Source organism: Lucilia cuprina, chromosome 5 (assembly GCF_022045245.1).
Source record: "Lucilia cuprina isolate Lc7/37 chromosome 5, ASM2204524v1, whole genome shotgun sequence".
Classification (NCBI taxonomy): Eukaryota; Metazoa; Arthropoda; class Insecta; order Diptera; family Calliphoridae; genus Lucilia; species Lucilia cuprina.
This window is the reverse complement of record NC_060953.1, coordinates 40,393,555-40,418,207: the sequence shown is the minus strand read 5'-3', so window position 1 is coordinate 40,418,207 and position 24,653 is coordinate 40,393,555. Positions and strand designations below refer to the sequence as shown.

Below are 24,653 nucleotides of genomic sequence, written 5' to 3'. Positions count from 1 at the left end.
TGAACTAGAACTGAACTAGAACTGAACTAGAACTGAACTAGAACTGCACTAGAACTGAACTAGAACTGAACTAGAACTGAACTAGAACTGAACTAGAACTGAACTAGATCCGAACTAGAACTGAACTAGAACTGAACTAGAACTGAACTATAACTGAACTATAACAGAACTAGAACTAACTAGAACTGAACTAGAACTGAACTAGAACTGAACTAGAACTGCACTAGAACTGAACTAGAACTGAACTAGAACTGAACTAGAACTGAACTAGAACTGAACTAGAACTGAACTAGATCCGAACTAGAACTGAACTAGAACTGAACTAGAACTGAACTAGAACTGAACTAGAACTGAACCAAAACTGAACTCAAACTGATCTAGAACTGAACTACAACTGAACTAGATCCGAACTAGAACTGAACTAGAACTAAACTAGAACTGAACTAGCACTGAACTAGCACTGAACTAGAACTGAACTAGAACTGAAGTAGAACTGAACTAGAACTGAACTAAAACTGAACAAGAACTGAACTAGAACTGAACTAGAACTGAACTAAAACTGAACTAGAACTGAACTAGAACTGAACTAGCACTGAACTAGAACTGAACTAGAACTGAACTAGAACTGAACTAGAACTGAACTAAAACTGAACTAGAACTGAACTAGAACTGAACTAGAACTGAACTAGAACTAAACTAGAACTGAACTAAAAATGAGCAACTTTCTATTCACGTTCACATTTCCATTCGTAAATAAAAGATTTTGTTCTAAGTTTTTGATGTTGATCTTCAAGATCTTGTCTAGGGGCTTTGAAAATTCCAAAGGAACAGCTTTAGTTTCAAAAAGAACTATCACATGACTTCTATCTAAAAAAGCTGTTTATTATACTATTTAACAAATATTTATATTTGAAATTTCCAAAAGAAAAAGTACCCACAGCTTAACAATTGCTTATCACTAAATTTAGTTTAAAGACAATACTTTTTATTAAACATAATCATACACACTTATGCATGTGTACTATTAATAGGTAAACAGATGATTAAACAAATCTAAAAAAGTAAGTCCCCAACTTATTCACAGAATAAAGTAAAAAACCACAATTTAAATATAGCTTTAAATTAACTCAAGAATTAGAAACGAAATAAATAGCGAAGGAAATCGAAAGTTTAGTATCAGTTACTTCAAAACAAACCTAATAAACGGTTTAACTAAAAACTTAATTAAAAAACTTTTAAAATCTTAAAAAAAAACATAATTTAAATATGAAATTCTTTATGGTATTTGCTGTTACTTTCTGCTTGGCTTTGTGCTTTGCTAGCCAATCCATGGCCTTGCCTGCTGAGGATGAGGCTCATTTTGTTGATGGTTTGGAGGCTTTAAAAACAATTGAACCGGAATTGCATGGCCGCTATAAGAGAGCTACTTGCGATTTATTAAGTGGTACTGGCATCAAACACTCAGCTTGTGCTGCCCACTGCTTGTTGAGAGGAAATCGTGGCGGTTATTGTAATGGTAGAGCTATTTGCGTGTGCCGTAATTAATTCGAATTAAAAAATACTATAATTTTAAAATAAATATGTTTAAGTTAATAAATTATTAAATAATAAAATAAGTTATTGAACCAAAGAAAATAATTAAGAGAACTATTTATTAACCTTAAATAACAATATTATATTCCACTGGTGTCACTTAAAATCTCTGCCACCATAGCATCAGTTATAAAATTCTTTATAAAATTCTCCTCCACCACTTCCTGTGAAGGATTTTCCAACTCCCGCCCTTTAATGTTCTCACTACACTTCTCTTTCACCTCCAAATTAGCTTTCTGTCTCAAATGTATCTTACGATGAGTCCTTAAAGCTGCCGGCTGTACAAATCTTTTACCACATTCCTTGCACTGATGTGGCTTTTCTCCCGTATGAGTCATTTCATGATATTTCTTAGTATCTGCTTTAGCAAATGTCCTGTCACAATAACGACAAGCAAAATCTTTAGCTCTTTCGTGCATATTCCTAACATGCATTTTTAAATTGCCCGCACTATTACAGACTTTGGGACAAAACCGACATGGCCAAGTTCTTTCCAGGGTGTGATAGTTAATGTGTATTTTAAGTTCATTACGTGTTGTCTTAAGCATGCCACAATAGGGACAACTAAAGTTCTTAATGCCGGCATGACGCATTTTATGTATTTTAAGTTTTTCCTTATTGGAAAAACGTTTACTACAGTTCGGCTCTTCACAGGCATACGGTAATTGGGTTTTATCAATATGAGTATAGTGGTGATCATTTAAAACGGCCGAAGATTTGAATACTTTACCGCAAATTTCACACATATGGGTCTTAAGTTCGGGACCCATATTATGATATTTACGTTTGTGCACATTTAGGGCAGATTTATTCTTGTATATTCTTTCACAATTATCCACATCACATTTGTAGGTTTGATCTTCTGCCAGCTTGTGTTCTTTTTGATGTTTATTGTAGTTATGCCAGCGATTGAAAGAACGTTTACATCCTTCATAGTAGCAGGAGTAAGGAGGTAAGCCATCATGTTCTCGTTTGTGGGCCTCGAAACGGTGTAGCACACTAAAGCTTTCATTACAACGATCACATTGATGTTTAGGCTTTTCAGGAGAAAAACTTTCTTTTGTTGAAGAACAGCTTTCGCTATCGGATAGAGTCTGAAATAGAAATGGAGCAATATGTCGATTTAGATTAAATGTTTTTAAATTGTATTTACAAATTCTACCTTTTCCTCTCTTCTTTCCTCAACATTAGTAAGTGCTTTATTTGTGATTATTTGTTCATTTGGCACAGTAATTGCATTCTCTTGTGTGTTGTCCAAAATATCCTTATATTCTTCTTTGAATAATTCATCTTTATATTCCTTTATAGTTTCATTTTTCAAAGATTTACTAATAATATCTTGCTGTGTTAAGCTACAGCTTTCTCTTTTGCTCTCCACATTTCCTTGCGGATTCTCAATAACAATTTTCTTTTTAGGAGGCCTTCCTCTTCTTTTCTTTTCCCAACAATCTCCTTGAATATCTATTTCTTGTAAAGTCTTCTTAAAATTCTCCTCTACACGATTTAGCGGCTTCCTATCAACATTTAAGGGATCTTTTGCTGAATCCACAAGTTCCTCCAATTCAATTTGACTCACTTCTTCATTCAGCTCCTGCTTAGTTTTTAATAAATCATTAAATTTATGCAAAGAATTGCGGCACATTTGTTGAAATTCATAAAACAATAAAATTTGTTCATAACATTGTTCGCACACATAATGAGGATATGCATCGGAGGCTGACATTGTTAGACCGGAACATTGTATCAACTTTTGAGCCAAATCCAAAGTTTGGAAAATATCGAAAAACTTTCCTTCTTTAAAATACTGTAAACAGGTGCGACATAAACTTATTTTTAAATCTTTATTCAACATTTTTCTGGCAATAATTGAAATTTTTTTCAATTTTTCTAAAAATATCCAAGTTTTTTTTTCAAATTTTGTTTACATTTTTCCAGCTGTTGTTGTTTATTTACATTTCTCTTTAATTACTACTTTTTGTTACAACTGTAGCTTTTTGTTTTTGTTTCACCAGCTGTTGGTGTTTGTTTAGATTTTGTGTTTTACTACTTTTTAAAATAACTGTGTAACAGCTGTTGCTAGATAATATTTATCTGACTACTGTGAAAAAAATATTTCTTTTGTTTACATGTATATTTTTTTATAATAAATAGTAAAAATAATTAATTTTTTTATAAAAATATTACTTCAATATGGAGCATTCTGTACATTATATAGAATTATCGAAAAATCCTATAAGATTCGATGCAGTTAGTCAATTAACTAATGTCTTTTTTGATGATTCCAATAAGCAGGTAATATGAGACGCCTCTCTTTTTTCTACAAATTCAAGGTCTAACATTGATTTTTATTAAACCTTAAACGCAAATTATAATTTTTCTATTCCAGATATTTGCCGTACGCTCTGGCGGCGCCACCGGTGTAGTAGTTAAAGGTCCCTCTGAGGATAAGGTCATTTCATTTTGTATGACCGATCGTGGTGCTATACGTTCGATAAAATTTTCACCAGATAATCAAATTTTGGCCGTACAAAGACGTGAAAATTCCGTAGAGTTTATATGCTTTCAGGGTGATCAGCCCATGCTGCAGGAAATTATCGTACATCAAGTAAAAGCCTTAATTTATGGTTTTGTTTGGGTACATAATAGAGAATGTGCCTTGATATCGAATTCGGGTGTGGAAATATTCACCATAGTGGCAGAGAAGAGTCAAGTTAAATCCGTTAAAGCCATGAATATGAGTATTAAATGGTTTGCCTGGTGTTCCGAGGCCAATATAGCTGTTTTATGTACAGCCGATAGTAATAGTTCTTTAATACCGGTATTGATCAAACAAAAATCTATAACCAAATTGCCCAAATTGGATTGTAAGTATAGCATAAGTTTACCACATCACTTTATATATAATTTTCTTTAAGTGGGCAGTTCCAACCGCGAAATCCAGGAAAGTAAAGTTACTTTAGGTCAAATCTATGGTGTTATGGCCGTTTTGATCTTACAAGCTAGTGCCTCGGGTATGATTGAGGTAGAAGTTTATTTATTAAATGGCCCCGGTTTGGCTCCTCGTAAATGTCATGTTTTACGTTTGGGTTTGGTGGGACGTTTTGCCATTAATACAGTGGACAATTTGATTGTGGTACATCATCAGGCCTCGGCTACTTCTTTGTTGTTTGATATTTCCCTAAGCGGTGAGATAGTTAATGATATAACCTATCATTCTCCCATTACTGCTGGACGTTCAATAAGACCTTTTGCCTTGAAATTGCCCAGTTTGCAACCGGATGGTCAAATTTTACAATGTGAATTGTGTGAGTACTAGAAGAAATATTGTGCAACATTAGCAAATGGTTTTAAAAACTTGTTCATTTTCAGACTCCACAAATTGGGTTCTATTTCAACCCAACATTGTTATAGATGCCAAATTAGGTTGCATGTGGTATCTACACTTGGATATTGAATCTTTGTGCACTTTAATATCAGATCGTATAAGATTAACCGAATTTCTTTTGCAACGTCACAATGGTAAACAGACTCTACTAAAAGTACTCAGACAACTAGTAGATGAACAATATAATGGAGCCTTTTTACCAGTATTGGAAACTATCTTCAATAAGATCAATAAAGTATATGCGTAAGTTTAACACTTGTTTGTATTAACAAAATTGAAATTACTATTAGATTTTTATAGATCCTGGGTTCATTTGGAATTACAAAATCAAACAGCTCAACCTTCAAATGTTAAGACCACACCCAAATCTCCCACTCCTCCTAAAGTTCTAATCGAACAAATCGATATGCATACCCAAGTATTCCAATCTATTGTAGAGAAACCACAGTGCCAAACTATACTCTTACTTTATCTACAATCCTTGTGCAAACATAATATAGCCGCCCAAGAGGATCTCAGTAAAATGCTTATAAATGAATTGATTTTAAATAAAAGTTTTGATACTCTACGTCGTTTAGCCGAATATTCATTGCTGATGGAATCAAAGGCTATAGCCTGCTATTTACTTTCACATTCTAATGAAGATCCTGCTGTCTCACAAGTTGCCTTAGATATGTTAACAAAAATTAAAGCTCATGAAATTATTATAGAAGTTTTACTGGGCCAGGGTAAGGTAGTGGATGCTTTACGCTTGGCCATTAATACCAGTGATGCGGGTCGTATATCGGCTAGAAAATTTCTAGAAGCTGCTCAAAAATCACAAAATGATATGACCTTTCATAGTGTTTTTAAATATTTTCAAATGTGTAATTTGAAACAGCATGGTTCGATGGAGTTTTTAAAAAGTGAGTAAAATTTTGTGTTTGAAAAAAATTACAATTACTTTTTTTGTTTGTCTATTGCAGCTGAACAATGTACGGAATTTGTTCAATATTACAATAATTTGTATAAAACTAATTAGCCAATCTAGGTTTTGAAAACCTTAGGGTAGTTTTTATAATAATTTAAGGTGAATTTTGTAATGGAAATATTATTTGAAAATTTTTTATAAGTAAAATTTTGTTATTTTTTTCTGAAATTTCAGGTGCTTTTTTTCATAATAAAAACTTACAGTATTCTGGATAAAATAAATTTCGGTTTTCTTTATTATACCCTTCACCTTAGTGAGAAGTGTGTATTTGAGTTTGTCATACCGTTTGTAATTTCTATAATATAATTTTCCGACCCTATAAAGTATCTAAATTCTTGATCCTTATAGATAGAGGAGTCGATTTAGCCATGTATATCTGTGTGTCTGCCTGTGTGTATTGAAGTCGAAGTGTTGTCCTATCTCACGGTGATACTTTTACAACCACTGGATGAGTATAATAAACAACTCACCACTGTATTTTACCCGCAGGTCTCAGTTTTTGTACATGAATGGTGCGGTCCATGTACAAGCACTTTGCTCAAGTACTTGAGCTATCAGATCTATGACCATTGCAGCCCCGTTGCTTAACTTTCGAGATCTAAAACATCACTTCTGTTTTCAAACACGCAGATGGGATTGGTCTCTGTTGAGTCGACAAATACACCTAGAGACGTATGTGGTAGACGGAAGTACGAATCCGTCAAATAAGGAGTGAGATCGAAAAATTCTTAACATACATATATGTTTATAAAAAAAAAACACTAAACTTACAGCTTTATGTTTTTTTTTTATTTGATTCAAATTATTATTACAATTTACAAAAAAAATATTTTTATAGTTTTAATCACTAGTGATGAAATTTTGAACCCTTTTCGGAAACCCTTCCATTAACGTTTTTATAGTGCTTTCTGTCACTTTGCTCGAACATGTAGTCCATCTCCGTTTAAAATCTACCACACTTTTGGACACCTTTTTTGTACTCTTCAATTCTCTTTTAACAAGAGCCCAATATCTCTCCACTGGCCTTAGCTCCGGGCAGTTTGGAGGATTTGCTTCTCTTGGTACAAATACCACATTATTGTTCTTGTACCACTCAAGGGCTTGTTTACCATAGTGACAGGATGCCAAGTCAGGCCAAAAATAAGTGGACACATTATGAAGTATTATGAATGGAAGCAGCCTTTTTTGTAAACATTCCTTGATGTAAATTTCGGTATTTATAGAGCCCGTTGTAACAAATGATTGGCTTCTTTTGCCGCAACTGCATATTGCTTGCCATACCAAGAACTTTCTGGGAAATTTTGTCTGCTTTTGGGTCCTAAACTTTTCTTCAACATTCCCTCGAGCATCAGCAACATAAAACTTTTGACCTGGAAGTTGCGGAAAATCTGCCAGAACATACGTTTCGTCATCCATTATGCAGCAAGAATATTTTTTATAAAACTTGACTTCAATTTCCGTGCTCTGTTTTTGGCCTCTAAATTTTTAGCAGCGTTCCTGTCAGGAACTTTTTGAGCCTTGTATGTTTTTAAACCTGCATTAGCTTTAACTTTTCGTACCAAATAGTCCGAGCACTGAGCTAACCGAGCTGCTTTCCTACGGATGTGTTTGGAGCTCTTTTGAAAATGCGTTCTATTTTTTTGGCTTTAGAAACATCATGTGGACCATTCCTTCTACCTGAACCAGGTTTTCTATCAACTGACAAGTTCTCCAGGTACTGTTTAATAACATTGGAAACAGTTTGACGGCAGACCTTTGTATGCTTGGCCAACTTTTTGTAAGACCAAGTTGGGTTTAGTTGAAAATATTTAATAATTTCAGTACGCACTTTTTTCTGATCACTCATTTTAATCAGATTAACAAAAAAATTAATATAATTGACATTACACATAATAACTGACATGTTTTTCAAAGGTAACTTGATAAAAAAAAAATCAAATAATACTTTGGTTGAAAAATGTAATGAAAAACGTGTGTTAAGAATTTTTCGATCTCACTCCTTATGCCGAGACTTTGTTCTTACTCACAGGGACACTGTGGTAATTCTGGAATGAACAGAGTTTACTCTGAACATACCTGGACAAGAAAGGAATATGTAATGGTATCACCTGTGTATTATACCTTTCATAAATCATCCACCCAGCACACTTCACATTTATTCGACACATTCATAAGAGAAAAACATACGATACATTCATTTAGATATACGGGTGGAGCGACGCATAAATGACACATTTATTCCGTATTATATAAAACTGATACCAACTCATTTCCAAAGCTTATCCTGAAATATCGACTTTACCTTACATCAATCGTTTAACCGCCACTTACTCTTCCCGCGAATTCGGGTTTAAACTACAGCCACTACGTTAATCCCGAAGAAAACTCAACCAACTGACCAGCCAGGACATAGTCCTGCGGGTAACTGACCACCCGTAGTACAAGATTATGTAGTTCTCTGGTTAGACCCCATGTCAAATTATACCAAGGCAAGCCGAGGAGTAAAGTGACATCACCAGTTTTTAATCCCGACAGACTAAAGATACTGGTAGCATCTCTATACCCCTGGATATGCACCTTGATGGGATCTATCATCAAGGAAAGATGGCCCGGGGGTAATGTCTGTTTGTATGTTGAAATCAGTTTTCAGAAGGCCCCAGATATCTGCTAGATTCAGTTCAATCGGTCCATAAATAACGAAGATATGTGTAAAAATCCGAGACCACCTCTAGAAACATGAAATTAAGTACTTAGAGCCCGGATTAGACGAGAACACATTAAAGGGGACTTTTTGGTACTTTTTCGTTCTACATAAGGTACTTTTTTGAATTTTCTATTGTACTGAACCTAGAAACATGAAATTTAGAATGTAGGACCTTGACTAGGTAAGAACCTATAAAAAGGGACTTTTTGGTACTTTTTCGTTCTAGAAAAGGTACTTTTTGAATTTTCTATAATATTGAACTTAGAGACATGAAATTAAGTATGTAGAGCCAGGATTAGGCTAGAATACATAAAAGTGGACTTTTTGGTACTTTTTCATTCTACAAAAGGTACTTTTTGAATTTTCTAAAATATTGAACCTAGAAACATGAAATTTAGAATATAGGACCTTGACTACGTAAGAACCTACAAAAAGGAACTTTTTGGTACTTTTTCTTTCTACAAAAGGTACTTTTTGAAATTTCTACAATATTGAACATAGAAACATGAAATTAAGTATGTAGAGCCCGGATTAGCCCAGAACACATAAAAGGAGACTTTTGGTACTTTTTCGTTCTTCAAAAGGTACTTTTTGAAATTTCTATAATATTGAACCTAGAAACATGAAATTTAGCATGTAGGACCTTGACTAGGTAAGAACTTGCAAAAAGAGACTTTTTGGTACTTTTTCTTTTTACAAAAGGTACTTTTTGAATCTTCTACAATGTTGAACCTAGAAACATGATATTAAGTATGTAGAGCCCGGATTAGTCCAAAATACGTAAAAGGGGACTTTTTGGTACTTTTTCGTTCTACAAAAGGTACTTTTTCAATTTTCTATAATATTGAACCTAGAAACATTATGTAGAGCCTGGATTAAGTGGGAACCCATAAAAGGGAAGTTTTTGGTTCTTTTTCGTTCTTCAAAAGGTACTTTTTAAAATTTCTATAATATTGAACCTAGAAATATGAAGTTAAGCATGTAGAGCCCGCATTAATTTAGATCGTATAAAATGGGCTACAATTGGTATTTTTTTATTTTTTGTAATAATATTCGTAATGACTTTTTTATTAACACATCATGGTGAAGGGTATATAAGATTCGGCACAGCCGAATATAGAACTCTTACTTGTTCGTTTTTCAAATGGTACTGTTTTGAATTTCTGGGCATGTTGAACACGGAATAAGTGATAACCTGTAAAAGAGGACTTTTTGGTATTGACTGTTTTTAAACAAATCATGGTGAAGGGTATATAAGATTCGGCTCAGTCGAATATATAAGAATATAATTGGAAAATATTGTATTCACATATTTTGCGATATTGTTGATTCCTCTTATATTGAGAACAAGAATTGGTTTTGAAAAATTGTTAAGACAGAGATGCCAGACTCAAATTACCTAAATCCACATACAAGTTATTAGGGTTCTATAAATCGACTTTCGAATAATCGAAAGTCGATTTTAGAAAAAAGTCTAAGTTGACTATTTTGTTCCAAAAAAGTCGATCACTCGACTATCGTCTGTGAAAAAAGTCGACTTTGTTAATAAAAGTCGAAAAGTCTGAAAGTCGAAAAAAGTCGGAAAAAGTCAAAAGAAGTCGAAAATAGTCAAAAAGTCAAAAAAATCAAAAAGTCGAAAAATCGGAAAAGGTCGATAAAAAGTCAGAAAAAGTCGGAAAAAGTTGAAAACTCGAAAATTTTAGAAACAATTCAAAAATAGTCGAAAATTTTAAAAAAGTGGATAAAAAGTCAAAAACTGTAAAATAGTCGGAAAAACTCGAAAAAAGTCAAAAAATAGTAGGAAAAAAGTCGAAAGAAGTCGAAAATAGTCAAAAAATCTAAAAAAGTCTGAAAAAGTCGAAAAGTCAAAAAAAGTGGGAAAAAGTCGAAAAGTCGACTATTTATAAAATCCTTTTTTCATAAAATAAAAATGCAAAAAAGTCGAAAAGTCGACTTTTCGTTTCAATTATAGAACCCCACAAGTTATATTGCAAAATAATATATGTATTTTTATAAATATTATAATTTTTATTTTATATCGAGATATTTTTCAATTTGTTTTATAGTTACATAAAATATATATGTATGTATATAATATGAATATATAACTCAATTTGTAAATAATTTAATAAATTTAACAAAATACAAATAATTAATAGTAGTAGAATAGTGTTAATTAATATAAATTGATCAAATTAGTAGCTTTTGTATTGATAATTATACCCTGATAATATTGGAAAAAAAGCCATCATATTAATGGTATAACAATAGAAAGAAAGTCTTAATAAGAATACTGGTTAAATAAACATTAAATTATTTTATATAAATAATTAATAATAAAAAAAATACAATTAGCTTAAAAACTAAAAAAAAAGAGTACAAGACAAGTTAGACCTGATTCACACTAGGAATCTTCTTTGGGAAACTTTTGATTTTTGTGTGTGAGAGAAAGAGAAAGATATATCAACCATCTCTTTATCTCACACATAAAATCAAAAGTTTCTCAACAAAAGTTTCCTAGTGTGAACCAGATCTTAGTAAATGAGTGAAAGACAGCAAGAGAGAAAGAGCGCGAGCGTAGAGTTGTTAACAAGTGCAATTCTCTAAATTTGTTTATATTTACTTATACAAAAATGGCTTATGACTTTTCATGTCCAGTCACCCAAAAGCAGTGCTAACGTTTCAAAATTTTCTAGGTGGTGATTTTAATTGTAAAACTCCCAATTCTGGGCTACTGGCTTTAAAATTTCCATTAGTATTGCTATTGTAGTTAATAACATTATGACTAGGTTTGGCTAATTGTAACGGCTTATCAAATATCCTAATATCGATTTGATTAAGGCAGTAAGGACATTCTAAACACTTCTCTGGCATTGATGATTGTTCACTGTTGTTCTTAGTCAAAACATTGTTGGGATTTTCGTTTTGGTTTGTTGTTAAAAACTCTTGGGAACATTGTTCATGCATGGCATGACCACAGGAGCCTAAAATCAATATGGCCGATTGATTATACAAACGTTGCTGGCAAACGACACAACGCATCATGGTTATCCAGAGGCCACGTGTAGCTTTTTTATGATATTTATGGAATTCTTGTGCCAATTCTTTTTCCATTATTTTTAGACTTATTTCCATGGCATGAGTTTCTTGTTTTGATTGATTTAACATACTCAAAAGTAATTCCTTAATATCACCAAAACTTCCCGATACATTATGGGTATTCATGATGAGCTGCACTAAATTGGGCAGATCAACATGTTGTGAGGCTTCATGCAGCATAGTTTTAGTTATGGACTTAAGCTCTTCTAAGGGCAAAATAAACTTAAGTAAATCCATCCACAATGTTTCACGTTCTTTGGCTGTTAGGCAAGATTTGGAACACATAGAGGAGCGAGCACATAAAGCTGAGACTTTTTGTGCATATTCGGCCATATTCTCTGTTTTGGTACTTTTTAAAATATCCATAGAAATGCTAAAAGCTAATTTATAATCAAATAATTTCTCTGCCAAAAATATGGCTGCCTCTAAGAGTTGATATTGTTGCACCAATTTAAGAGCGGCCTGGGAATGATAACCTTCAGTTTTCTTTAAAAACTCTTCCACCTCTAAAGGTTCAAATTTACACAACAGCTCCAAAAGTTTTAGTTTTTGTTCTTGGGCCAAGTTTTCATTTCTTTGCTGTAGATGTTTAAGAAATGTAAACAAAATTTGTTCATCATCTGCCACTAATTCTAGCAATTCTTTGATTTTCTTATTAAAATATAAATCCACTATACGTGTCGTTTCTTGGGCATCTATTGTCAGCAAACGTTTGATATGTTTACGTAGTTGTTCATAGATTTTTCTCTCTTCATTCTTAATGTGTCGTTCCATATATACAAACATGGTTTCATGTCTCAACGGATTATTGAGATAACACTCGAGTATGTTGTCATAACGTTGTAGTTTTTCCAATAAATATTCTTCCACATAATGACAATGAGCCTTTTTGGCCAATTCCAATTGTTCTTCGTCGTTAGTTATGGCATCGAGACAATTATTGACCAGCAACTCATGCCAAGCATTCTCACGTTCGGAATGTAGGCGAGCACTTTCATTTTCTATCGACTCTTTAGATAAATAGTTGAGGACTTTTTCCAGGAGTTGTGTATCGACAGGCAAGCAGGATTGTGAAATCTGTTGGGCAATGAAATTGAGTAGACAACCAATTTCGGACCACTGTAAAAGTGGAATATAAATCAATATGAATAAAGAAAATTCAATTTTTTAGTAATCAACACTCACCGTATTATTCTCCGGCGTCATAATTTCCAACAATATATTTATAATTCTCTTGCGATGCTGAAAGCCTAGCTCACAATTGAATTCCTTCTCCTGAAAAGCCAACGATATCACATTCAAAGTCTCGCGTATATCAAATTTCAATAGGGCCCTCAAATAGGGATAGGGCAATTCATTCGGTTCACTAGTATTGGAATGCAACGATGTCAAACAACGTAAAACATCATGTTTAACATTTTGTCTTAGTTCCTCGGGTATTTCACCCTGAGGATAACCACGTCCGGCCAAACAACTAGAAATATAAACCAATAGACAATTACCCAAATCGGGATGTTCGTAATCCAGCAAAGGTATAAGTTCGGTTAAAGAAACAGTGTAGTCATGCAAAGCATTAGCATTTAGGAATATTTGTGCTTTATAGAGTTTATATTTTTTGGCCGCCTTAAGAACTTGATTCAGATCCAAACAGGTCCAGTCCATTTTCAATATAATTTCTTCTAATTGTGAGGGTGATATCTTAAGCCAATATTCTACTAGAGCTTGAGAAATAATAGGATTAACACGATGAATATCGTCATTTTCTATATGTGCGGTAATATGGTGTAGGAATAGTTCTTTGTTCTGTAAACGTTCCCATAGTTGGGTCCATAGCAATTCTAACTCTCCTACGGTTATGAGACATTTGATAATGGCTCCTAAGCAGTAATCGGGGGCTCTAGCAGAAGCCGCTATATACTCCTTAAATAACATAATAATACGCTCCTTGGCTTGTTGTTTCCTTTTGGGACGCTCGCCTGCTGCTTTATAGCCATCTAAGGCTAAATCACAGGCTTCCTGCCAACGTTGATTTTTAACCTAAAACACAAAACAGTTATTGTTAACAACAATTTAACCTTTTAAGATAAACTTCACTCACCAAATATGTTATCCTTTCCATCCATGTTCTTACACCAATCGAATGCATTGATTTTGCTCCCAAAACATACAGCTGTACCCCACGACAAGCTAAAGAATTATAGCAGGCATGTGTACCAGCCAAAGCTAAAGCGGGCGAAACATTACCACCCGTAGCCAAACCCTTAAATTGTGCCGAACCATAAACCATACCAGCATTGGCCAAATCTATACATTCCAATTCCTTGCTGGTACGTACATCTAATAAATGTAAAATTTCCGATGTATCTATACAACCCACACATTTGGGTCCCAGCCAGTGGGCGGACAGTAGATTTGTTTGCATGGTTATATGACGCAAAAGCAGTAAAGTTATACGTCCATGAGAGATGAACAATTGATGGAAAAATAGTTGATTGCCACGACCCACTACGAGTACAGGATCTACAGATCTGGAGGTGTCGGCAGCTTGTATTAAAACCATTTGCCAGGCCAGAACAGGCAAACAATCTGGTGGTCCTTGCAGCAAATGATATTTAATAACCTTTAATCTCGGTCTTATGGTCACTATGAAATATTTTGATAAAGTGGCCAAAGCCACTATACAGTATTGATCTAAATCATGATGTTCATTGGTCTGACTTAGTAAAGGTTCCACAGCACATACCTCACCACGAGCACCGGAAAAGAGACAACGTGTAGAGCAGCCTCGCACTCCTAGCTTACGGGTAAAACTCAAAGACCATACCGAACCGCCAGAATCGGCTGCTAAAGCCATGGCAGCTCGCGAAGTCCATTTGACATGTAGTACTCCTGTATTGGGAGTAACCACATCGAATAATTGACGCATAACATCACCCGATTGAGTATCAAGCATTATCACTAGACCACGAGCAAAACCGGCCAAAAGACGATTACACTCTGGATTGTAGGACAAAGAGGAAACAGCTCCTTGACCATTTTTATCTTGGTGAGCCCATCTTAAGGTTTGTGTGATATCGAAATTGAGTATATGGCCATGAGAAGTACCTACGGCATAGTAATGACTACACACACAACAAGAAGAAGCCATGCCGGCATTAATACGATCCGCGGCCGAAGAAACTTGAGTAGAAATGCCTTGCAGCATGGTATAACGCATAATACTGCCTCCACCGCCTGAACCCGACATACGCACACTGCTTTCATCGGCTATAGAAGGTGTGGGAGTGGGGGGAGGTATGCCCAACTCTGAGGCTATATCAGAATCCGCTTCAAATTCACTTAAAACAGTTTCCAAGGAAGGTAAAGCGCCAGTGGGTGGTATAGAGTATTCCACATCATCCAACTGTAATTAACATAAATGACTTACCGCAACAAAAATATGTTTTATTAAACTCACCTCTTCCATATCGAGTAGTGATTCTGCCAACAAACTATCCGTGGAACCGCGATCCGAACCCAATAGGGAATTTAAGGATGGAGCCTTTAATTCATTCATTATTTTTCAATATTTTTTTACAAAAAAAACTATTTGTAATTACGAAAATTTATCAATTAATTGATAGTTTTTTAATGCGGCTTTAATCCGCCCCTCTGCTTTATAACAATTGTTGTAATATATATTTTTTGTTATTTAACAAATATTTTACACAAATTTTTAATGTTTTTATAATCTTTACATATTTAACAGGTTTTTCTTTGTAATACCATGTAAAATTATAATAAAATTTCACGTTGATTATGAGAAAATTGCACTTTTTATCAGGAAAAAATCTTTTATTTATTTTTTTTTTTTTTGCACAACAAAATTAATCAAACGGCATTAAAACAGAGTTGTCAAAAAGAGACAGCAGTAAAAAGTTGCCAGATAGTTAAATAGAAGTTTAGAGGAAATTGTTGCTGCCAGTGTAAAGTATGGAAAGAGGTAAAGAAAACGTAAATAATGTGAGGCAAACAAAGAAATTAATGATAATTAGTATGTTTTTAAATTATTTAATGAAATTTTAAGATTACATAAGAAAAATTGTTATTAAAATTAGCTCCTCATTTTATAAAACGAGGCCCTTATGAGGTGTTTAGTTATAAATAAAATAATATAATTTTACTTTATAGTGGGCTTAAAAACATTTTAATTGACAAAATCTATGAAAGGAAATATTTCAATATATAAAAATATTTGTATAGATTTTGATCCCTATATTACTTTTCTGTATTGAGTTATTTACAATTAATTGATAGGGTTCTATAGTTGAAACGAAAAGTCGACTTTTTGCATTTTATGAAAAGTCGACTTTTCGACTTTTTACATTATATGAAAAGTCGACTTTTCGACCTTTTGCATTTATGTAGTTAAAAGTCGATTTTTCGACCTTTTTCATTTAATTAAAAGTCGATCTTTCGACTTTTAATATTTTATAAATAGTCGACTTTTTCCGACTTTTTGCGACTTTTTGACTTTTTTCGACTTTACGACTTTTTCCGACTCTTTTCGACTTTTTCCGTCTATTTTCGACTTTTTCCGACTTCTTCGACTTTTTTCGACTATTTTCGACTTTTTCCGACTATTTTCGACTTTTTCCGATTTTTTCGACTTCTTTCGACTTTTTCCGACTTATTTCGACTTTTTCCGACTTTTTTCGACTTCTTTCTACTTTTTCCGACTTCTTTCGACTTTTCGATTTTTTTTCGACTTTTCGGCTTTTTTCGACTTTCCGACTTTTTTCGACTTTTATGTACAAAGTCGACTTTTCGACTTTTTTCATAGACGATAGTCGAGTTATCGACTTTTTTGGAACCAAATAGTCGACTTCGACTTTTCGACATTTTTCGACAAAAAGTCTATTGTTCGATTATTCGAAAGTCGATTTATAGAACCCTATTATATGGGAGCTATGACAAATTACGGCAAAACCGGAAAATATTTAAAACAGGAAACTTTTCAAAAGAATTATTAAAAATAAATAATTCGTTTTAAAAATACAAACGTTTTTATACCTTTTTCGAGAAGGTAAAGAGTATGAATTCAATATCAAAAACTAATTCACAATTAAAATATATTCAGAGTGGTGTAGAGAATATTATGGTCGGTAAGATTTGACTATACATTCTTATTTGTTTAAAACAATAGTTGTGATACACAAAATATTGTTAATTTAGTTAAATTTTTGAACATTAACGTTATTTGTTTCTCCACAACAAATTGATAACGCTATTCACTTAAAATTGATAGCCCCAAAAGAAGAATACCAATTATCAAAAACAAAATTGTGTTGTAAACTTTTTCCAGAAACTGGTAATCGGTACTACATATTAAGTAAACAAGTGCATATATTTTATTATTGTTGTTCTTCTATAAATACAATTTGTATTTGTTTAAAAAAAATTGCCATACAGCAGCAACAACAATTAAATACTAATACAGCTATACAGAAATATTTATTGTACAGAAAAATTATAAAAAGAGTTCTTAAAATAAAAAACAAAAATCGTTTAAAAGGTTTGTGCATAAAAACTTTATATTTGTAAAAAAACTGCCACATATTTCACTTGAAAACTCATCAATATTCAAAACTTGATTACGATTGGGTTAAGCCACCAAAAAAAATCTAAATTTATGTTGCTTTTAATCTAAAGGTCGCAATTTTAAAGACAATAAGATGGATTTAGGTAAAATGTAAATATCAACATGTGCATATTAAATTTAGCTAAGAAATAAAAATACTTTTTTAGAAGTTAGTTTATGAAACATTCTAAAACTTTCGAATATTGTGATGAACGTACTAAGATCAAGTTATAGGAATTTTATAAAAATTATCTAAAAATAAAATGTTTTATGGAAAAATAAAAAACTTCTATCAACAAACAAAGCAAAATCTATAAAAAAAGAATATTTATAAAAAATATTGAAATTTTATTAATATATTTTATATAAAAAAATTTACAAAAAAAATCAATTAAATAAAAATGAATTAAATATATTCTAAATTTTTCTATTATTAAAAAAAATAATTTGTTTAAAAGTAAAAATAATTAGATATTTATTTTTTAAGAGAATTTTATAAAAAATTTACCAAAAACTTGTTTCCAAAATGAATTAATTAAAAATTTTCCTTAAAAAAGTGAATTTCTTTCATTTTATAATGTGACCTTTGGCTTACAAACTATTTTCTTAAACCCTTTCAGTAACCGATTACTTTCATTATTTATGCAACTCTAATAGAAGGTTCATTATTTTGTTATCATTTCCAATAGATTAGAATAAAATAAAGAAAATAGACAGACATGAAATCACAACAACTAAAAAGTGTCAAAATAAGGCAGACGAAGAAATTCTTGTGTTTAGGTGTAATTGGTTTGGCTTTAATCCTACTACTGGTAGTGTATGCCTCAACTGCTGCCACCAATGAGAAAGACATGGCTCCATGTATATTCTGTGATATTGTGGCCGGAAAGTCGCCCAATACCAAATTGGAAGTAGAAACCGATGAATATGTGATATTTAAAGATATTAAACCAGCCTCAACTTATCATTATCTCTGTGTAACGAAACGGCATATAGAAAGTTTAAAGGTCATGACCAAAGAAGATATACCATTAGGTGAGTAGATTCTAAATTTGGTGGACGATTTGAAATAACTTTACTTTTCCATCTAGTCAATCGCATGGAGGAAGGTTTAAAGGGTTTCTTCAAATCGCAGGATATTGATTTAAATGATGCATTATTTGGCTTCCACATGCCTCCCTTTATAAGTGTCAAACATTTGCATATGCATGGTATAGCACCACGTTCTAATATGTCTTGGACTAATAGTTTTATGTTTAAACCTTCTTCATATTGGTTTAAAACGGTAAGTCTTTTTTAACAATATTAAAAGAAAAACCAAAACCTTTCATATACATTTTTATTTAAGGTTGAGGACGCTAGACAGTATTTGCAGAATAAATCTTAAAATTTTGCCACTTCTATTTAGTGTTTTTTAACTAAATTTATAAAATCATTGCAATTTATTCAATTATTGGTTTTAGGTACAAATTTATAATAAATTAGCCATATTTTTTCACTCATACATATAAAATTATGTAAATTGTATATTTTTTTGTTGTATTATTTAAAGTTTGTAAAATAAAATTGCAATAAGTTTAAAAATAAAATGATAAATAAAAGATAGCTATACAGACGTGACGTCACTTAGCAGAGTATAGTCACAGGGTACTTTGTGGTATAGTAATCTAAGGTGAATGCCTGCAGAAAAAGGAAATATGTAAACAAAAGTAAACCGTTAGTTAAGAGTTGTATTTGTTTTCTGTCTTTTGTTTATTTTTTTGTTATGGGATTTTGTTGTTGTTATTAAAATTTGACAGTTAGCGCCTTTTTGTTGTTTAGTTTCTTTTAGGATTTTTTCTTATAGGATTTAGAAAAAAAATATTTTAATTAGAAAATTCTAATTTTTACCAAAAAAATTTAGAATTTGTTACAAAACAACATGTTTTTATGTGGTGCGTGTTAGAAAATAAAAATAAATCTGTGAAAAGAGAAAAATAGAAAAAATGTTGTGAAAAGTTTTGTTCATTAAGTCAAGATCAATTTTAATGTTTTTTTTTAAAAAAGTGAAATAAATTCAAAATTAAATTTTATTTTATTAAAATATGGCCTGTTTTTTGTGTTGAAAAGTAAAATAATTATGTTTAAAATAAAGCAAAATGTGTTAGAGCTTGATTACAATTGGAACAACAGCCGCTGGCGGCAATGAGTTCTCATACATTTTGTATGGACAGCAAAAATAGATAGATTCTATTCTTAAACATCCAAAGATGTTCCAGATTCTGCCAGCAATATGGAGGTAAGTTAGTTTTTTTGTTAGTATGTATTTGAAAACAATATGAATGTTTTATGTGCAATTGATGATCATTATGTCTTATGCCTACCCTACTAAGACAAATAATTATTTCCCAACACTTCTTGTTCTGTTGACATAAATTTGGTTATGTTTGTATTTAAAAAAGATACAGGATCTCGAAATGAAAAAGTAAAAACGCAGTTTTTCTCCATTAAAAAGAAAAATTGGCGAAAAATAAGAAATTTTTCCAAACTTCGAATTCGTCAAGACTAAATACTAGTGTAGGGTATAGTCCCGCTTCTGTATATTATAATTTGTGTCTAGTTGTTTGATATAAATAAATTGTGTATTTTTTGTAGTACCAAGAATTGGTATTAATCATACATACATTATCTCTGAACAAAAGTGTAAAGTAAAAGAATACAAAATAAACGTACTTGCGCTTTTTTCCAAACTGTTTAGTTTTATTAAGGTGGTCATTTGTGGATAATCTAATTGCTCAAAAGAAAACAATGGTCTTTTGTGTATTCTGTGATATTATCAGGGGGAAATCACCCTGTACTAAAATTGAAGTAGAAACCGAGGAATATGTGATATTTAAAGATATTAAACCAGCTTCAAAATATCATTATTTATGTGTAACAAAAAGACACATAGAATGTCTAACAGCAATGTCCAAAGATGATATAGCTTTAGGTAAGTATCGTTAATATAATATTAGTAAATGTTGATAAAAACTATATTTCGATTTAGTCAATCAAATGGCAGAAGGTTTGCAGAGATTTTTTAAATCTTTAAATATTGATCTTAATGAGGCTTTACTGGGTTTTCACATGCCACCCATTATAAGTGTTTATCATTTGCATATGCATGGTATAGCACCAGGTACCGATATGTCCTCACATGATAGATATTTATTTAAAACTCCATCCTATTGGTTTAAAACGGTATGTTGAAGTTATTTCTTTTAATAAAGTTAATATATTTTAAAGAAATTTTTAGGTGGAGGAGACGAAAAAGTATTTAGCTAGTAAATCATAAACATGGAACACTTTTTTTGAGGCAAAAAGGCTTAGTTGTAGTGTGAAAAATAGTAATTAATAGAATTTGTTTAATTTTAATTATTTAAATTAATTCGTATTATTGTTTTATGTTAAAAAAAAACAAAACAAGAAAATGTAAATAAAGAACAAAAGAAAATATTGTTATGTAAACAAACTATGACGTCACTAGACAAAATAAACGGGAAAAACAACGGACATTGACATTAAGGGAAATAATGAGAATGCCACTATTTTAAAAATGTAAATTAATGTCATAATGATGTGTTGACATCTGGTAACTTCTTTGAATTGTTGTTTTAGAAAAGAACAGTTTGACATTGCGCCTTTTTGTTGTTAAGTTTCCTTTTTGTTTGTTTTAAATTCTTTTTAGTTATTCTTATAGGATTTTAATGAGAAAATTGTAATTTTAAAGGAAACAATTAAGAAGTTTACTTGAAAAATGTGTGTGTTTATTATGCGGTTTGTGTTAGAAAATCAAAAGAAATATGTGTAAAGTGAAAAATAAAAAATTCTAAGAAATGTTTTTGTTTAAAGTCTTGCTATTCAAGATTAATTGGAATTAAAAATGTAAATTATATTTTACTAAAATATGGCATGTTTATGTATAATAAAGTGTTTAAAATTGAAATGTGTTTAATGTACAGCAAAATGTCTAAACGTCCAAGGATGTTCCAGAGGACAAGAGCAATATGTAGGTGAGTAAATGTTATATCAGTCATAATTAAGGTCTATGTTGAGGAACAACTCTTGCACCATCATCACTATTTCTTAAGGAAGATCAGGTCTTACTCGCAACAATTGAGTGTATTACTCTGTTTAACTGTTTCCAAGTTATTTGCATTAATTTAATGGTATGAATAGTTTATCCCAGTAAATGAGTCGAATTTGGAAGTTCATTAAAGAAATTTCTCTGATCTTTGCCGTTTAGGCGCCTCAGCAGCAGACTTCGTCACTTCTGCTTTGGCTGGAGAATTTGAGTCATGTTGTCTAGCCAGGATGTTTTTGGCCCATTCAAGGGACTCGTCCTTGGACAAAGCATTGTTGGGTTTGGCGCCATGTCGCTCAACAATGAGCTCGGCGGCATGTCGATGTGCAAAAGCCCTACGGGAAGGCGTTTTGTGCCGTTGGGAATCTGCTGGTACACTGGAGGAGCCCGATATCGAGTTCGGCGACTTCTCCAGCGTAGGGGGAGGTGCGGATGAGAAACCCGACATCAGGGTCGACGATTCCTCTTTTGCACAAGGTGGCACATGGGGGACATTTTTGTCACTCGAAGGCAAGGAAGAGGCTGACTTTTGATCAGCTAGGGCTGCTCTCGCGGCTGCAGAGGTACTAACCAAAATAGGCAGAGGTACCTCACCGCTAGGGACCTTACCCACAACTGAAGGTTTGGTGGGAGGGATTGGTTTACAAGCCGGCTTGGGCCGACTGCTTACGGGTTTTGTTGTTGTTGTTGTTGCCCCAGTCGCTTGCGAGTTAGGCGGGCCCGGTGCTATCACCTGCCTAACACGGATGCCAGTAGCATTCGATTCACCACAGCCCGGTGTCGCCGCTGTGGGAATAGGGTCTGCGGGTATTATCAAGCCCCGAACCGGATACGAGGGGGATTTTTCTTTATCAGACATCATTAAGAGGGGGGTTCGCATTTTACACCTACTGCCAGGACATAAAAACTGCCGTCCCTCTGGGATCAAGCCGCCCAATTTGGAACAGACGCTTGATGGGTTTCGGACTGCACAATTAAGTGCATGAATCCTTTAGGGATTCAATCGGACTACTCTATCGATTGCCCTATCTCAGAGATAGGAAAAGCAATCGATAGAGCGAGTACTTACAGACCGCCCAATATGGGAAACAGACATCTGCCAGTTGGGAGGGGTAGAGGGGCACTCGTCCTATGGCCCGTCTGACAAGGGAGACCCCTTGGAGCAGAGCTGACTCCGTCAGCATGGCCCATAGGATTCATTGCCCTTAAGCCTTCACATCGCGACAAGATGACTACCCTTCGTGAAGGTTGACTACCCTTCGTGAAGGCGACTACCCTAAAAAGAAAATTTGTAGAAAACTTTCTATAGACAACAACAGATTCCAAAAAGTCAAAATGTATAGATCCATTTATCGAAATATTTTTATAAAATTAAAATTTATCGCATATTTTATATTAAAGAAAAAATTGTCAACAATTTTGTTAAAAAATAATATTTATTTTTTAAAAAAATTCTATAAAAAAATTAAACAAAAATTTTCTATAAAAAAATATTTTTTGAAAAAAAATATATAGAAAGAAATTTTTTAAAAAAATTTTTATAAATAAAAAATTTTTCGCAAATAAAAAATGTTATGAAAATTAAAAAAATGCTATTAAAACAGAAAATTTATTTAAAATCTATATAAAAAGAAAAATTTATTTAAAATTCTCATTAACATTTTCTATAAAAAACTAAAAATTTATCGAAATTAATCGAAATATTTTCTATAAAAAGAAAATTTAATTTATTTCTGTAATTTTGACAGCTAACATTATTAACAACCCTTATTGCCATACACACATCACTTAACCGTTATGTCAAAACATATGATTTTCTCTGTTCCTGACACTTCAGTTCAGAAACTTAATCGTCGTCCTGCGTAAACAACATACAAACAAAAACTAACAATGTGGCAAAATAAACAACAATTTACAATTTTTACAAATTTAGTCTTAATTTTAACACAATTTTTAAGTGAAATTTATTGTCTGCAAGAAAAGGGTACCGATGGCAAACCTTTGGCCAAAGCAGCAACATTTCATTTTCCCGAATATGCCTACAAGGAGACTAGTAAAAATGTAGGTCAAAGTTTTAATTATAGAAAATCTGTAAAATAATTATTGATTTTCTAAACATAAAGATTAGCATAAAACTAATTTAAATTTAATTTATTTTAAAAATATCCAATAATATAAAAGGAACTAACATACCATGATTTCGAGGTTAATTGTGAACATCATGTAGCCTGTGAAAATCTTGAAGGTGTTAAACGAAAAGCCTGTGTTAGACGTTGTATATCGTATTCATGTTATCAGGATATTTATGCTTTCGATGAGGTGTGTATTTGGTTTTATTAATTTGGCTATAAATAAGTATGCTCTTAAATTTCATTTGCAACAGCTGGAAGAGGGTGAAATTGATGTACGCCTTAATTCGTTTAAGGGTTGTGTCATTCAAAGAACCGGCAATACTAATCGTCGTGCCACCTAGCATAGGGCCTTACGTCTTCAATTTGATGAATTTTTACATGATTTGCATTGGAAATTTTCAAATTTATTGAAACATTTTACCTAGGAAGCAGTATTAATTGTTATTATTTCTTTTATTATGATTTTAATGTAATATTTTAAAACTGGGAAATTGTATGGAAAAGTATTAATTATACAGATACATATGTATTATCTAGGGCCGGATATGTGTATTGAAAATGTTAGCAATCAATTATGAAAACGTAAAGTATTTTAAAAATCCAACATTTTTATCAGATTAGCATAGTGAAATAATACTAATTAGTATTATAATATTAATAAATAATTAACTTTAAATAATGCCTTTACATTGTAGAGTTTATAAAGTAAACCTATGAAAGTACATCAACTATTAAATATTTCGTTTTGTATTTTATTAATTTTGAAACTTTTTAATCAAAGTTTGGCGGGATATTTTTGGATCTTATTACGGTCAAACTTAAAGGTTTTGCTAGATCATGATTATGAGGACAAACACAAAAATTAGTTTATTTAGTTCTTGTTCAGTTCTAATTAAGCTTTAGTTCCTTTCTAGTTTAGTTCTAGTTCTGTTCTAGATCAGTTCAGTTCTAGTTCAGTTCTAGTTCAGTTCTATTTCAGTTCTAGTTCAGTTCTAGTTCAGTTCTAGTTCAGTTCTAGTTCAGTTCTAGTTCAGTTCTAGTTCAG

The 24,653-nt window shown here is 32.4% G+C and overlaps 7 protein-coding genes across 7 annotated transcripts; 5 read left to right on the top strand and 2 right to left on the bottom strand.

The window, feature by feature from the left end:
* Positions 1-1,176: 1,176 nt before the first annotated feature.
* On the top strand, positions 1,177-1,579 carry LOC111689297 (defensin Lucifensin). Its single transcript, XM_046952781.1, has one exon. The coding sequence runs from the start codon at positions 1,267-1,269 to the stop codon at positions 1,543-1,545; it is 279 nt and encodes a 92-aa protein (XP_046808737.1). The 5' UTR covers positions 1,177-1,266; the 3' UTR covers positions 1,546-1,579.
* On the bottom strand, positions 1,506-3,522 carry LOC111689295 (zinc finger protein 878). Its single transcript, XM_023451767.2, has 2 exons — positions 2,756-3,522; positions 1,506-2,687 (listed from the first exon to the last, which is right to left on the bottom strand). The coding sequence occupies exons 1-2, from the start codon at positions 3,443-3,445 to the stop codon at positions 1,674-1,676; spliced, it is 1,704 nt and encodes a 567-aa protein (XP_023307535.2). The 5' UTR covers positions 3,446-3,522; the 3' UTR covers positions 1,506-1,673.
* A 156-nt stretch (positions 3,523-3,678) lies between these two features.
* Positions 3,679-6,169, top strand: LOC111689291 (regulator of MON1-CCZ1 complex). The gene is made up of 7 exons (XM_023451763.2): positions 3,679-3,885; positions 3,980-4,457; positions 4,509-4,898; positions 4,963-5,221; positions 5,279-5,883; positions 5,944-6,047; positions 6,123-6,169. Exons 1-6 carry the CDS (start codon positions 3,784-3,786, stop codon positions 5,997-5,999), a joined length of 1,890 nt encoding a protein of 629 aa, XP_023307531.2. The 5' UTR covers positions 3,679-3,783; the 3' UTR covers positions 6,000-6,047; positions 6,123-6,169.
* A 4,547-nt stretch (positions 6,170-10,716) lies between these two features.
* On the bottom strand, positions 10,717-15,610 carry LOC111689289 (vacuolar protein sorting-associated protein 8 homolog). The gene is made up of 4 exons (XM_023451761.2): positions 15,209-15,610; positions 13,850-15,154; positions 12,937-13,788; positions 10,717-12,870 (listed from the first exon to the last, which is right to left on the bottom strand). Exons 1-4 carry the CDS (start codon positions 15,305-15,307, stop codon positions 11,335-11,337), a joined length of 3,792 nt encoding a protein of 1,263 aa, XP_023307529.2. The 5' UTR covers positions 15,308-15,610; the 3' UTR covers positions 10,717-11,334.
* A 1,624-nt stretch (positions 15,611-17,234) lies between these two features.
* On the top strand, positions 17,235-18,876 carry LOC111689292 (adenosine 5'-monophosphoramidase HINT3-like). The gene is made up of 4 exons (XM_023451764.2): positions 17,235-17,305; positions 18,061-18,406; positions 18,463-18,656; positions 18,720-18,876. The coding sequence occupies exons 2-4, from the start codon at positions 18,091-18,093 to the stop codon at positions 18,756-18,758; spliced, it is 549 nt and encodes a 182-aa protein (XP_023307532.2). The 5' UTR covers positions 17,235-17,305; positions 18,061-18,090; the 3' UTR covers positions 18,759-18,876.
* Positions 18,877-20,039: 1,163 nt separating this feature from the next.
* LOC111689293 (adenosine 5'-monophosphoramidase HINT3-like) lies at positions 20,040-20,800 on the top strand. Its single transcript, XM_046951873.1, has 3 exons — positions 20,040-20,342; positions 20,400-20,593; positions 20,649-20,800. Exons 1-3 carry the CDS (start codon positions 20,159-20,161, stop codon positions 20,685-20,687), a joined length of 417 nt encoding a protein of 138 aa, XP_046807829.1. The 5' UTR covers positions 20,040-20,158; the 3' UTR covers positions 20,688-20,800.
* A 2,494-nt stretch (positions 20,801-23,294) lies between these two features.
* LOC111689294 lies at positions 23,295-24,367 on the top strand. Its single transcript, XM_023451766.2, has 3 exons — positions 23,295-23,537; positions 23,658-23,795; positions 23,860-24,367. Exons 1-3 carry the CDS (start codon positions 23,367-23,369, stop codon positions 23,947-23,949), a joined length of 399 nt encoding a protein of 132 aa, XP_023307534.2. The 5' UTR covers positions 23,295-23,366; the 3' UTR covers positions 23,950-24,367.
* The last annotated feature ends 286 nt before the right edge of the window (positions 24,368-24,653 follow it).

Bases quoted from the DNA above. Each gene is read 5' to 3' on its own strand.
- LOC111689297 (XM_046952781.1), top strand. From the start codon at position 1,267: ATGAAATTCTTTATGGTATTTGCTGTTACTTTCTGCTTGGCTTTGTGC.
- LOC111689295 (XM_023451767.2), bottom strand. From the start codon at position 3,445: ATGTTGAATAAAGATTTAAAAATAAGTTTATGTCGCACCTGTTTACAG. The intron at 2,688-2,755 runs GTAGAATTTGTA...TTTCTATTTCAG, and splicing joins AGGAAAGAAGAGAGGAAAAG to ACTCTATCCGATAGCGAAAG.
- LOC111689291 (XM_023451763.2), top strand. From the start codon at position 3,784: ATGGAGCATTCTGTACATTATATAGAATTATCGAAAAATCCTATAAGA. The intron at 3,886-3,979 runs GTAATATGAGAC...TTTCTATTCCAG, and splicing joins TTGATGATTCCAATAAGCAG to ATATTTGCCGTACGCTCTGG. The intron at 4,899-4,962 runs GTGAGTACTAGA...GTTCATTTTCAG, and splicing joins AATTTTACAATGTGAATTGT to ACTCCACAAATTGGGTTCTA.
- LOC111689289 (XM_023451761.2), bottom strand. From the start codon at position 15,307: ATGAATGAATTAAAGGCTCCATCCTTAAATTCCCTATTGGGTTCGGAT. The intron at 15,155-15,208 runs GTGAGTTTAATA...TGTTAATTACAG, and splicing joins CACTACTCGATATGGAAGAG to TTGGATGATGTGGAATACTC. The intron at 12,871-12,936 runs GTGAGTGTTGAT...CCACTTTTACAG, and splicing joins TGACGCCGGAGAATAATACG to TGGTCCGAAATTGGTTGTCT.
- LOC111689292 (XM_023451764.2), top strand. From the start codon at position 18,091: ATGAAATCACAACAACTAAAAAGTGTCAAAATAAGGCAGACGAAGAAA. The intron at 18,407-18,462 runs GTGAGTAGATTC...TTTTCCATCTAG, and splicing joins CAAAGAAGATATACCATTAG to TCAATCGCATGGAGGAAGGT. The intron at 18,657-18,719 runs GTAAGTCTTTTT...TTTTTATTTAAG, and splicing joins CTTCATATTGGTTTAAAACG to GTTGAGGACGCTAGACAGTA.
- LOC111689293 (XM_046951873.1), top strand. From the start codon at position 20,159: ATGGTCTTTTGTGTATTCTGTGATATTATCAGGGGGAAATCACCCTGT. The intron at 20,343-20,399 runs GTAAGTATCGTT...ATTTCGATTTAG, and splicing joins CAAAGATGATATAGCTTTAG to TCAATCAAATGGCAGAAGGT. The intron at 20,594-20,648 runs GTATGTTGAAGT...AGAAATTTTTAG, and splicing joins CATCCTATTGGTTTAAAACG to GTGGAGGAGACGAAAAAGTA.
- LOC111689294 (XM_023451766.2), top strand. From the start codon at position 23,367: ATGTGGCAAAATAAACAACAATTTACAATTTTTACAAATTTAGTCTTA. The intron at 23,538-23,657 runs GTAGGTCAAAGT...ATAATATAAAAG, and splicing joins ACAAGGAGACTAGTAAAAAT to GAACTAACATACCATGATTT. The intron at 23,796-23,859 runs GTGTGTATTTGG...CATTTGCAACAG, and splicing joins ATATTTATGCTTTCGATGAG to CTGGAAGAGGGTGAAATTGA.